This window comes from Syngnathus floridae, chromosome 1, assembly GCF_059516105.1.
Source record: "Syngnathus floridae isolate MCC-2025c chromosome 1, RoL_Sflo_1.0, whole genome shotgun sequence".
In the NCBI taxonomy this organism is placed as follows: domain Eukaryota; kingdom Metazoa; phylum Chordata; class Actinopteri; order Syngnathiformes; family Syngnathidae; genus Syngnathus; species Syngnathus floridae.
In genome coordinates, this window is record NC_142413.1 from 5,424,959 (window position 1) to 5,436,124 (window position 11,166).

An 11,166-nucleotide genomic window follows, 5' to 3' on the forward strand; every position below is an offset into this window, starting at 1 on the left:
GTCCTAAAGGTGCTGCCCCCAGATTTAAGTGATAGAAGATGGATGGGAAAATAAGAATGAGGTATGAACGGGAATTGTCTTTTAATTTTTTATTGTTTTTATGTATTTTTCACAACAGGATATGCATAATAAATTAAACAGAAGAATAACGCATGGTGAATTAATCATAATAGTAATAGTGAAAGAATGAAAAGAACGTATGGTAAATGAATCGGAATAATAATAATAACGCATGGTAAATTAAACAGAATAATAACGCATGGTAAATCAAACCAAAGAATAATGCATGTGAATAACTTTGAATGCATGATAAATTAAACAGAATAATATAAATGCATGGTCAATAACATGATTCATGGTCAATAGAACTTTAAATAATCAAATCAGAATATTTGTACTGAGACCACCAGCAACTTGGACTCATCGAGAGTCATTCCACACCCGGACACCATCACGGCAGGCTGCCACTCCAGATGCAAGACTCACTGAGAGTCATTCCACACCCGGACGCCATCACGGCAGGCTGCCACTCCAGATGCAAGACGCACTTTGATTGGATAACGCGCCGTGGGCATCTTACACACAAAGCTGTTGAGTCGCACGCAGGACATCTTTCTCCATTTGCCAGTCTGAAAGTCAAAATCAGATGATTTCAAACAGTTGGGCAGGTGTTGACAAATAACCGCACCCACCTGGCTCAACGTGGCCACGCAATTCTCCAACAGGCGGGCAGGATCTCCCTTAGCCCAGTTGGTGAAGGTCACCTTCTGGCGGTCCGACCACATGAATCTGCCCTTGACGACCAGGTCGTTCAGTCCGGTCCACGCGTCGCCCGTGCCTGCAGAGGACAGACAGCAACAGAGCTCTCATGCGCTTCCCAGATATCGAGTAGTTGTGACGGAAGACCGTCGGGCGTTGGCGCACGCACCAAAGTTCATGGCTTCTTGCAGCCAATCTCGCTCCGCCTCGGAGCGTATGGACACCAGTTCGGCACAGACGCTCCTGCAGGCGTGTTGAGCACCGTACCACGTCTTTTGATCATCCAAACGTTTGTAGCAGAAGCCCGCAAACTCCTCCCAGTCAGGTCCCAAGCATCTGGGCTCTGCACGCAAGATGCCGTCACATCAAGTGTGAAATGCCTTCTATTCTGGACATTCTACTCACCGTTCTCAGCAAAGGCGTAAGAAGCCGTTTTGCCACCGTATCTGCAGACAGTAAAGTGAGAATGAGCCGGGCCTCTATGAGCAGACTCGGCGGTGAGAGCTGACCACTCACGGAACTAAAGTGATCCCGTTCTCGGTGTAGATGAGGTCGGCGTTTTGTGGCGGCGCCTTCAGCAAAGTCACAGCTCCTCCGATCTCGTTCCGAATGATACCCGCGTGAATAGCGGCCGTGCAGATGTTTGAGTCCTGCACTCAGAAAACGTCTCAGACAAAGCCGCCGGAGGGTCGTTCAGTATTTACATACCTGGTTGTAGATCGATGTTCCGTAGACAATGTGGGGGGCTTTGCCGCAGCCCGGTGGGCAGTGGACCCTGCGGAAGACAACGTGGGAGTTGGGAGGGGAGGCTTCACCGCCAAGAAACGTCATGTCGGGTCTGACTCACGTCTTTGAACTGGTGAACTTGGTGAGGCTTTTGAAATTGCTGGCACAGGTGATGTCTGAGGGTCAAAAGGGCAAATCAAAGCACATTTGAAGCTGGTTTCCTCACAGCGCTCAGAGCGTCCGAGTGTTTGACTCACGAGCGGTGTCGTCAACGGCGCACCCCAAGACATCAAAGCGAATTCCGATATTCACTCTGTAGTCGACTGGCAGGAGGCGGACGTACCAAGTGGACACAGGCGTGGCTAATAGATGAGTCCCCAAAAAAAGCTAGAAGCAGAACATGTGCATGTTTGCAATGACAAGAGCATGGGTTGCCTGACCGGCCGGCTGCTTACCTTCCCGTCTGGGTGGGTATACCAAGTCTTTCCGTCAATACTGATCTGCATCTCAAAATTGGGGACCCATTGCTTCACTTCTATAGTACAGATCTGGGTCACGATGGCTGTCACCTTTTTCATCTGACCAAGGTTCACCTGGATCCAGCTGCCGGCTGGGGAGGTGGCAAGGCAATCCGTTGCTCGTGACACCACGGTACCAAAAACAAAGACAATTACGGTCTGCAAGCTGTGATTTTCTTTTACGTACACGTTTTGGACGGTTCCCAGCATCCGCTGCCTCCGAGACGCGCTTTGTCAAGTTTGGCCTTGTTCCTAGAGGAAGAGGCTGAAAAGGCAGAGTCTGGGATGCTCTCGTCAGCTGTCAGACTGTCAAGACACACTGAGGAAAGACACAACGTTACTCAGTTGACACACATTCAATGATCGTGCCACCCGTCCCTTGCCAAAGCGCTTTCAGGGCATAACAGTAAGTGCCCACCTTTCTTTACACAGCTGTAGACAATGTGCAAGTATTTGGAGACGTGAGGGCAGGAATCAACTTCCAAAAAGTAAATGGGGAATTCTGGATGGTTGTCACACTTTCTCCTGTAGTCAGCGAGGTTGCCTTCCACTGAGCACGTCTCTGCAAGTGACAACACTCAGAGGTTATTTCCGAACGCGCTCTCGAAGCTCACTAGCATGATGTATATTCGAATGATATTGATCACGTGTCAATCCCGGTGCATATTGATAATGAAGTATCGTAAGGCGTTAAAACGCAGACAGAAATGCCCAGCTCACATTTCGGTCTGACCACAGCAGCTCCAGGACACCAAGCCAAAGTCAAGGTCGCCACTCGAAGATCCTTGTGTCTTACCATTTGTTGCGTCGCCATTTGGACAGACGTCGCTACGCCTCCGCCCGTAGAAGGCTGACCGGATCCGGATGACTCGTTCTTCGGGACATTTCAGAGTTCCCCGATCCTCTTGGCAGACAATCTTTTTCATGTAGCCTGTGAGAGCACAACCTTGTTCTCTCTCTCTCTCTCGCTTCTATTCACAAAAAACATTTACGGCAACTTACCGTCATTTGGCGGCAGGGGTTTTGACGGTTTTCCTACAACCGGGAACCAGAACGGGGATGTCATGACACACGAGATGAGGGTCAGCGGAGCATCGCCTCTTACCATTTCCTCTTTTCTTGCACACGTAGCCATTCGTGTTGTCGCACGCGTCGACGTTCCAGTGGCCGCTGCCGGTGAGGAAGTAAAGACATTTGCCCCCATCGGTGTCACCTGGAGGGAGAACATCTGAGATCTAAGCGCCGGTCCATTTCTCCAAACTGCAGCCGACAAACATCCACGCCCGACCTGCACTGAAGTGGACGTAAGAGAAGGGGTCATCCCACTTGCCGCCGTCAAGCTCGATCGTTTCATTGGCGCCCAACGACAAAGCGGGACCGGTCTCCAGAGCCTTGAAGTAACCTAACAATATGGAGCACAATGGTCATTCAGAAATGTGCCTGGAGAGAGAACATCTGACAAACATCCACGCCCGACCTGCACTGAAGTGGACGTAAGAGAAGGGGGATCCGTCAGCCCACTTGCCGCCGTCAAGATCGATCGTTTCATTGGCGCCCAACCACAAAGCGGGACCGGTCTCCAGAGCCTTGAAGTAACCTAACAATATGGAGCACAATCGTCATTCGGAAATATACCTCAAGGGAGCAGAATGGCCAAAGACAGATGCCAGGCATAATCGACAAATGGCCAGCCTACCGTGTACAAAGTTCTGCTCGTGCGAGTCGGTGATGCTGAGCAGGTTCCCTTTCTGCCGCTGGCAGTCGTCTTGGGCCTCGTTCCAGGTCTTGGGCTTGCGGTTGATCAGGTAGCAGAAGTCGCTGGAGGGGTCGTCCAGCCACCAGCCGCATTTGTCAGTCCAGCCTGCGAGCGAGACGGACGGCGGCGGTGCCGGACGCCCACCTGGCAGCTGTCGAGGCCCTCCGTGCTTGGCTGCAGGGACGCGGGGCCAAATATGAGCATCGCGACACACCGTGTGTGGGAAATGAGTGTTTGGGACGTTTTGGACCTTTTTTGCAGAAGAATGGCCTGGTGGAACTCCGGGTGACATCATGGAGCTTTCCATTAGATGCCAGTCGTTTACAGTCCATGGAGGGGGCGCTGTCCCACTCGCTGTAGTCCTGCATGCCAAGCCACAACGTTGTATGGTTGCAATCTATCCTCGTCACGTGACATTCTCGGTGCAACTTATTGACATGATTCATCTTTAGACTGCCATCATCAACTTACATGATATTTTCCGTTCACCCCCATCCTTTGTCCCACAAGAGGCATCATTGCTGATTGCTTGTGAGCTTGAGGAAAGGAAACAGAGTTTTTGAACCATCAGCGCCAAGCCCGTTGAATGTGATCAGGGACCACCTCCGCCCTCGTCGATACGCGTTGGTGCTCACCTGCCAAAAACTGGGCCTCGCCATCTGAGTGGGCGCTGGCCAGGTGACCTCCCCACACACGGCAGAAATCTTCAGCTTCATCGCAGTCTTTTAGCATTTCCTCGTAACGATAGCAGTAATCGCCATACAGGAAGTGGCCATCGTCGCAGGAGGAAGCTGAAGCCGCAAACAACATTTTGTAGCAAACCATGAGGGGATGGTGAAAGTGCAAACAAGCGCACTGCAACTCACTTGCCACGAGAGCAGAACCCCCTTTGGGTAAACACCTCTCTTTATCCGGGCAGACTGTAAACAAAGGCCCAGTTACGTTTTTCTCCTCTCAACGGCATCATTACGTCGGATGCTCAGGCTTACAGTCCACCGGCCGCATGCACATGTACGCCAACGAGGAAGCGCAGGAGCCAGATCTCCACTTGCCAGGCTGCCTCCAAGCCCCTTGGTTGACGTAGACGCAGGAGGCAACGTCGGTGCTGTCGAGACAAGTCGCGAGAGACCCACGACCGACAATGGGCCGAGATGGAAGATTGGGCATGTTTTCCTTCTCTCGAGTGCCCTTAACAAGGAAAGCATGCAAAGTTGAGATTTCTTACCTCCCAGGTTGATTTGAGGCCCAGTTGGTGAGTGTCAGCATCTCGCCGTCAGACCAAGTCAGGTTTCCGCCCACAAAGTCACACCAGACGTCGTCGCAATTCTGGGCCGCGAGAACAAAAAACGATCAAGGCGGTCGCTCCAAGAGTCCACGGCCGCCAGTGCGTGCGTCTCACCAGAGTGGAGAGTCCCAGCCAGAAGGGGGTCTTCTTGCCCATGGCGTCCTTCACAAAGTCTTCCTCGGCCGAGGAGGTGATGGAGACCAGGTCGCCGCCCTGCCAGACGCAGTCTCGACGGGCCCCCAGCCAACCGTTGGGGGCCTCCACCTTCTTGTAGCACCAGTATTTGTACTCGAGCCATCCGGGATCACAGAGCTTGGCTGAGGGCACAATTTGCGGATCAGGCGGACACATTTGGCATATGACGACAAGACGGTGTGACTTGAGCGCCCCGCTGCAACTTCTTTTTGCCAAGATCAACGGAGCAGGACATTTACTGGCCGTTGCAAGTGTGTGTTGTTTGAGGCGTATACATTGCGACGCACAGTTCAAGGCGACTTACCATGGAGAGGAAACGGCGAAGGTGCCGTCACTCCTGCAAGAGCAAAGACAGACGTCAACGCGTGATGACAGCCGGTGGAGCGTCACATCTCATTTACCCTTTTTCGTTTTCTTGCACATGTAGCCTCGCATGTGGGAGCACCTGTCGGCCTTCCAGTCGCCGCTGCCGGTGAGGAAGGAAAGACAGGTTTCCCGAGAGCTGGCATCGGCGTCACCTGGGGGGAGACAAGATCTAAGCGCTCCTCCGTTCCTCCAAACGACAGACGTGCTTCCGGACCGACCTGCGCTCGAGCGGATGTAAGCGAACGGGGATCCGTCAGTCCATTTGGTGTCGTCTTCAGTGATAGAGGTGTTAGCACCCAACCACAGAGAGGGCGCGTTTGCCAGAGCCTTGACGTAACCTTTGGAGCCGAGGCAAACAACGAACGGTTGGAAACGGCTTTCAGAGAGACACTTTACTCAGCGGCTCATTGAGCTTTGTGCTCGAGCCCATACTTTGCTTGAATGTGTTTTTGCTTTCCGAAAACGAGCGGTCGTGGCCGCCAATATGTTGTCCTCAAGCCAGCACACAGAACAAACGTATTGTGAGGTTTTGTTGGGAACGTCTTGGCAGAATGCCCTTTCGGAAAATGTTCCAACTCCCGAGAGGGCCATTCGTCCGCACGCTAAATTATCCCTACGGCAAAGGTCCGTAGGATCAATCATCGAACAATCGCCTGTTTGTAACGTCTCCAATCAATCCCAATGCGGCACATTGCCCAACCGGGGAACGACAGAATTCATTCATTCATGTGTGGACAGAAAGGAATGGCCAGCCTACCGTGTACAAAGATCTGCTCGTGAAAGTCGGTGATGCTGCTCAGGTGTCCTTCCAGCCGCTGGCAGTCGTCTTGGGCCTCCTTCCAGGTCTTGGGCTGGCGGACGATCAGGTAGCAGAAGTCGTTGGTGGGGTTGTCCAGCCACCAGCCGCATTGGTCAGTCCAGTCTGCGAGCAGACAGACGGCGGCGGCGCTTGAGATTATAGAGGCGCGCGCTTGGCCGGGCGGGCGGGCGGGAGGGTGACAGCAGACGGCGTGTCTACCGGACGCTCGCCCACCTACCCGGTTGGCCAACCAATGGTGGCAGCTGTTGAGGTCCTCGGCGCTTTGCTGCAGGAAAGGGCGGGGGCAAATATGAGAGCGCAGCGCATGACGGGAGAAGGGTGCAAAGTGAGTGTAGGCGTGTTTGACGTTGGGACCTTTTTGGCACACAAATGGACCTGTGAAACAGGAAGACAAATGGACTGATTTCACATCCACACTTCCATCCACCAATCCACAGTCACCATATTTGGCTCCTATCCGGTTGTAGTCCTGCGGATGACATTTTGGACAGGACTTGAGCTTGCTGCATTTGATCTGGTCAGCTTCCCACCACCATCACTCACATGACGGTGTCGCCCTTGTACCTTCTCACATTTAAGATTCACTTTGTCAGTTTCAGTTTATCGGTGGCCAAACACTATGTACATTCAAAAGACGTACATTGTGCCCTCCCTGGCACTTTCAAAAACGGTCTCCAAGATGAGCGGTCAGAAGGCCAGGACTTTTACCTGCAAGTCTTGCACGTCCTGGATCTCATGGTGCCAGGGACCTGCCAACTCAGCTCGTGCAAAACGACTTTTTCAAAGGCATGTCACTCACCAAAGCTGTTCCGTCAGTCCACTCGTAGTTGCTGTTGTTCTTCCTCTTGAGTCCCACCCAAGCCCAATTGTCATACGTGTGACCTTGAGGAAAGGAGAATAAGAGCTTCAGTCCAAGAAGAGCTTCAGCCAAATGATGCCCGTGGTCAAACTTTGCGGGACTGGACGACAAGTGCGCTTCCCCTTGAGGCTCACCCAACATGAATCGGACCTCTTCCTCAGAGTGGACGCTGGCCAGGTGGCCTCCCCGAGCGAGACAGTACCTCTCGGCTTCCTCCCAATTTAGACGATTGGACCGTGGTGTAAAATGATAGCAAAAATCGCCATACTGCATGTATCCATCGTCACAGTCGGAAGCTGAGGCCACAAAAAAAAAAGCAACATTTTGTAGGAAACCATGACAATAGAGGCGGTGAAAAGCGTGCGACAACTCACTCGCCACTACAGCAGCACTGGCTTTGCGGGCACACGTCCGCCCAGCCGGGCATTCTGGGGGGGGGGAAAGACTTTTACAATTGCGCTTCTCTCCTTCCAAGGGCAACGCAGACGTGCAGTGCAGGCTTACTCAGCGGCCGCTCGCAAACGTACGCCAGCGAGGAAGCGCAAGAGCCAGACATCCACTTGCCAGGCTCCCAATAAGCCCAACGGTTGACGTAGGCGCAGGACGCAACCGAGGTGCTGCCGAGAGAATTCGAGTTAAGGCGAGACACACAACCAAAAATGGGCCAAACTGGAAGAATGGGCATGTTTGTTTCTCTCGAGTGACATCAACGTGTGCCCACCTGACAACGACAGCGTGCCATGTTGTGACTTCATTCTTACCTCCCAGGTTGAGCTGAGGCCCAGTTGGTGTGTGTCAGCGTCTCGCCGTCGGACCAAGTCAGGTTTCCGTCTTCAAAGCGACACCAGATGTCATCGCATTTCTGAGAAGGAAAAAACCCACAATCAAGCTCGTCGACGGAGTAGCGCTGCAGAGCCCACGGCCGATTGTGCTTGCGTCTCACCAGATTGGAGAGTCCCAGCCAAAATTGGGTCATCATGGTCTTCTTCACAAAGTCTTCCTCGGCCGAGGAAGAGATGGAGAGCAGGTCCCCGCCCTCCCAGATGCAGTGGTGACGGGCCCCCAGCCAACCGTTGGGGGCCTCCACCTTCTTGTAGCAGCTGGCGTCGTACTCGAGCCATCCGGGATCACAGCGCTTGGCTGAGGGCACAATTTGGGGATCGGGCGGGCGGACAGATCAGAGCACACTGATGGAATACTTTATGTAGTTCCACACGTGGGCGTTAGGTGGTACTATTGGGGCATCGCAACCAACTGCACATCTCGTCAGGGGAGACAACGCCCTTTGTCACCTTCTGGGTTCGAAGACCAAAAGAAACAAAAGCTTGTCTGCCCTTCATTCTCTGGTCTGTCGCCAGCAACCTGGGGCTAATTCTGTTAGCATAAAAGAAGCACTTTGTTTGTTTTGGCTTTGATTTGGATTCCGCCCCCCCCCCCCCCCCCACGCCAGATTTTGGTCAAAAGAAAAGTGTGCAACTCAAAATTAGTATTGAGCCCGATCTGGGGGGGGAAATGTGCGTCAGAAAATATAAAATATGCATCTGAAAAAAATAATTGAGGTGAAACCTGAAAACAGTTTCTTCAAAAAAAATTACCAAGGCGAAGCAAAACTAGTTTTACCTCGAAAAAAACTTTGCATATTCAAATCTTGGAAAGTAAATTGTGGTGATTAAAAAAAAAAAAAAAAATTGCAGAGGCAAAGCAAAACCATTTTCAACGCGAAACGCTATAAAATTCAAATACGCCCCGCGATTCACTGGGAGATATAAAAGACACACTGAAATTAGAGTCTCCTAATAGTCCTACTGAATTTTGGAACTAAATTAAAAGAAAACATCTTTGCCAAAAATGATTGCTGATGCAACTAGATCACTTATGACAGAAACATTACAACGAACAGTAACTGTGTAAAAAGCTTCTTTTCGTGTGCGTGCGTGCGTGCGTGCGTGCGTGTGATGAGAAAATCGACATATTTCTGCACAATAAGTTAGCGATATTGTTATGAAGTCTGCAACAGCCGTCAATGGTTTGCTCGCAGTACTTTATATTAAGTACTATGCTAACAACTAAGAGCCACTAAAAGCCGTCACTTGGCTAATAGTAACAAGACGATGATCATTAAGTAAGAGAACAGGATCCCACATAAATAAAAATAACGATTGAAAGCCCACGTTCACCTCTAAATGATTAGAAACTATGAATAACATGCCAAAGGCTCGATGACGTTTGAACAAGAAATCTACTCCGCCGCATGCACTGCAAAATTGACAACGGGATAAAGTCATTGCGCTTATCTCGTCCCGTTCCACTTTCAAGCGGCAGTTTACGTCACCGAGCTCCATAAGCACACTTCAACATGTTACTTTTGTTACCACAAATAAGAACAAAGGTTCTAAGTTGTATACAGCAACAACATGGTGGTTCTTTTTTTTTTTTTTGGTGCTCCGAGTCTCCGAATAATCAGCGTTCTAAAATGTTCACAAGAGTCTTTGTAATTCACCCGTGTGATATTGCAATAAAGTCGTTCATCTCGGGCACCGGAACGGAATATAAGCAGATGCAGTTATGATAACTCAGTACCCGCCGACAGCGGTATTGTTTTAGCAACGAACTCTTCACTTTTTTATATTGACGAAAGATAAGATTGCTTACCTGAAGCGCAGCTCCAAAATATGCTCATTGTGAGAAGAGACCATTTGAGTCCCCTCCACATGTTTAAAGAAAATCGCTTCGCTGAGGGTCGGAGCGATTGCAGTCAGGAGGGGGGGGGGGGAAAATTTAATCCGCCTCACTGAAAGTCTCAGCTGGAGGAGAGGAAATGATGGACGTCCAGTCAGCCTGCGACAAGCCCGAAGCAGGCCGCTCCCTCAGATACGTCACGTGGTGGTCGGTGGATTCCAATTTGTGATCAAGACGAGAATGCAAAACATTTTACATTCAAGCCTCTCAGAATTAGTGTTGATTTTCAGGGAGCACAAAAGTTTGCCACATCATCTTGTGGCTCACTTTTTTTCTTTTTTTTTTTTACCAAGGCATGCTTGGCTTTCCCCCACGACAGTTTCAAAGTCACCCTCCAATATGGCAGAAAGGCTTCATGCACACGCGGCGTCCTGTGCTGCTTTTATGTTTTTTTTTTTTGCCAAGAGTCGAAGCGGAAAAACATTGTGGTCCGACAGCTTCAAGGCTTCTTCCACAACGATACATTTGTTTAAGGAGCACAAAGACAGATAGTTGTTCACGGGCCAAACTGATAATGACGAATACAAAGTATCCACTTAGGTGGTTTTCCCGCCGCGGTCGCCGTTTACAGGAGCGACACTGGTGAACAACACAAGAAAATACGCATTTCAACTTTTGGTGCATAATAAAATTAGCAAACCGTTGCAAGCGTTAAACTCCACCGACATCATCTTCCTCTTCAGCCATACTACTTGTGTAAATGAACACACCGAATCGCCCGATACGAAGACGGTCCACCGCGACGACCCCGCCCTGCACCGGTGGGAGAACGTGGGAAAGATGCCGGGGCCCAACAACAACCTGCGAGCATCTGTGCTTCTTTTGCCGCCATGCACATGTGCGCGTGTAGAAAGGATATGTTGCTCTCATTGCTCCGAGAGTGCTTCGAATGCAACATCTAGATTTTCAATGTGCTGCGAAGATTTTGTGAGCTGTTGAGTGCAGATTCTTTGGGTGGGATTTTTGATTTGACGGTTTTTATTGCCCCAGAAAATAGATGTCACCCTAATTCAAGTGCAAACTTACTTGATGCATGGGAAATAAAACAGAAGAACGCACGGTAGATTTATCATGTTATGACACATTAAATCAAACAGAATGTGCTGAGCGTCTACTTTTCCACCAGCGAATCATCAGACTTGG

The 11,166-nt window shown here is 50.6% G+C and overlaps 1 protein-coding gene across 2 annotated transcripts; it reads right to left on the reverse strand.

Annotated features, from left to right (window-relative positions):
* Positions 1-74: 74 nt before the first annotated feature.
* LOC148403606 (C-type mannose receptor 2-like) lies at positions 75-10,854 on the reverse strand. Of its 2 annotated transcripts, none has more exons than XM_088371711.1 (37): positions 9,937-10,854; positions 8,228-8,424; positions 8,046-8,146; positions 7,789-7,901; positions 7,659-7,712; positions 7,419-7,580; positions 7,225-7,307; positions 6,801-6,894; positions 6,643-6,690; positions 6,363-6,527; positions 5,824-5,943; positions 5,641-5,757; positions 5,544-5,576; positions 5,159-5,361; positions 4,985-5,085; positions 4,749-4,864; positions 4,626-4,679; positions 4,395-4,550; positions 4,231-4,295; positions 4,010-4,121; positions 3,700-3,933; positions 3,481-3,600; positions 3,292-3,405; positions 3,109-3,216; positions 3,006-3,038; positions 2,800-2,934; positions 2,422-2,565; positions 2,191-2,322; positions 1,941-2,095; positions 1,743-1,872; positions 1,607-1,661; positions 1,468-1,534; positions 1,276-1,409; positions 1,165-1,205; positions 929-1,102; positions 693-838; positions 75-629 (listed from the first exon to the last, which is right to left on the reverse strand). In XM_088371711.1, exons 1-37 carry the CDS (start codon positions 9,995-9,997, stop codon positions 483-485), a joined length of 4,224 nt encoding a protein of 1,407 aa, XP_088227837.1. In that variant the 5' UTR covers positions 9,998-10,854; the 3' UTR covers positions 75-482. The 2 variants fall into 2 exon arrangements, with proteins under 2 accessions (XP_088227837.1, XP_088227830.1); XM_088371704.1 differs by having other exon boundaries at positions 6,780-6,894; positions 9,937-10,852.
* Positions 10,855-11,166: the final 312 nt, after the last annotated feature.

Bases quoted from the DNA above. Each gene is read 5' to 3' on its own strand.
- LOC148403606 (XM_088371704.1), bottom strand. From the start codon at position 9,997: ATGTGGAGGGGACTCAAATGGTCTCTTCTCACAATGAGCATATTTTGG. The intron at 8,147-8,227 runs GTGAGACGCAAG...TTTCCTTCTCAG, and splicing joins GGCTGGGACTCTCCAATCTG to AAATGCGATGACATCTGGTG. The intron at 4,122-4,230 runs GTAAGTTGATGA...CTTGGCATGCAG, and splicing joins GGGTGAACGGAAAATATCAT to GACTACAGCGAGTGGGACAG.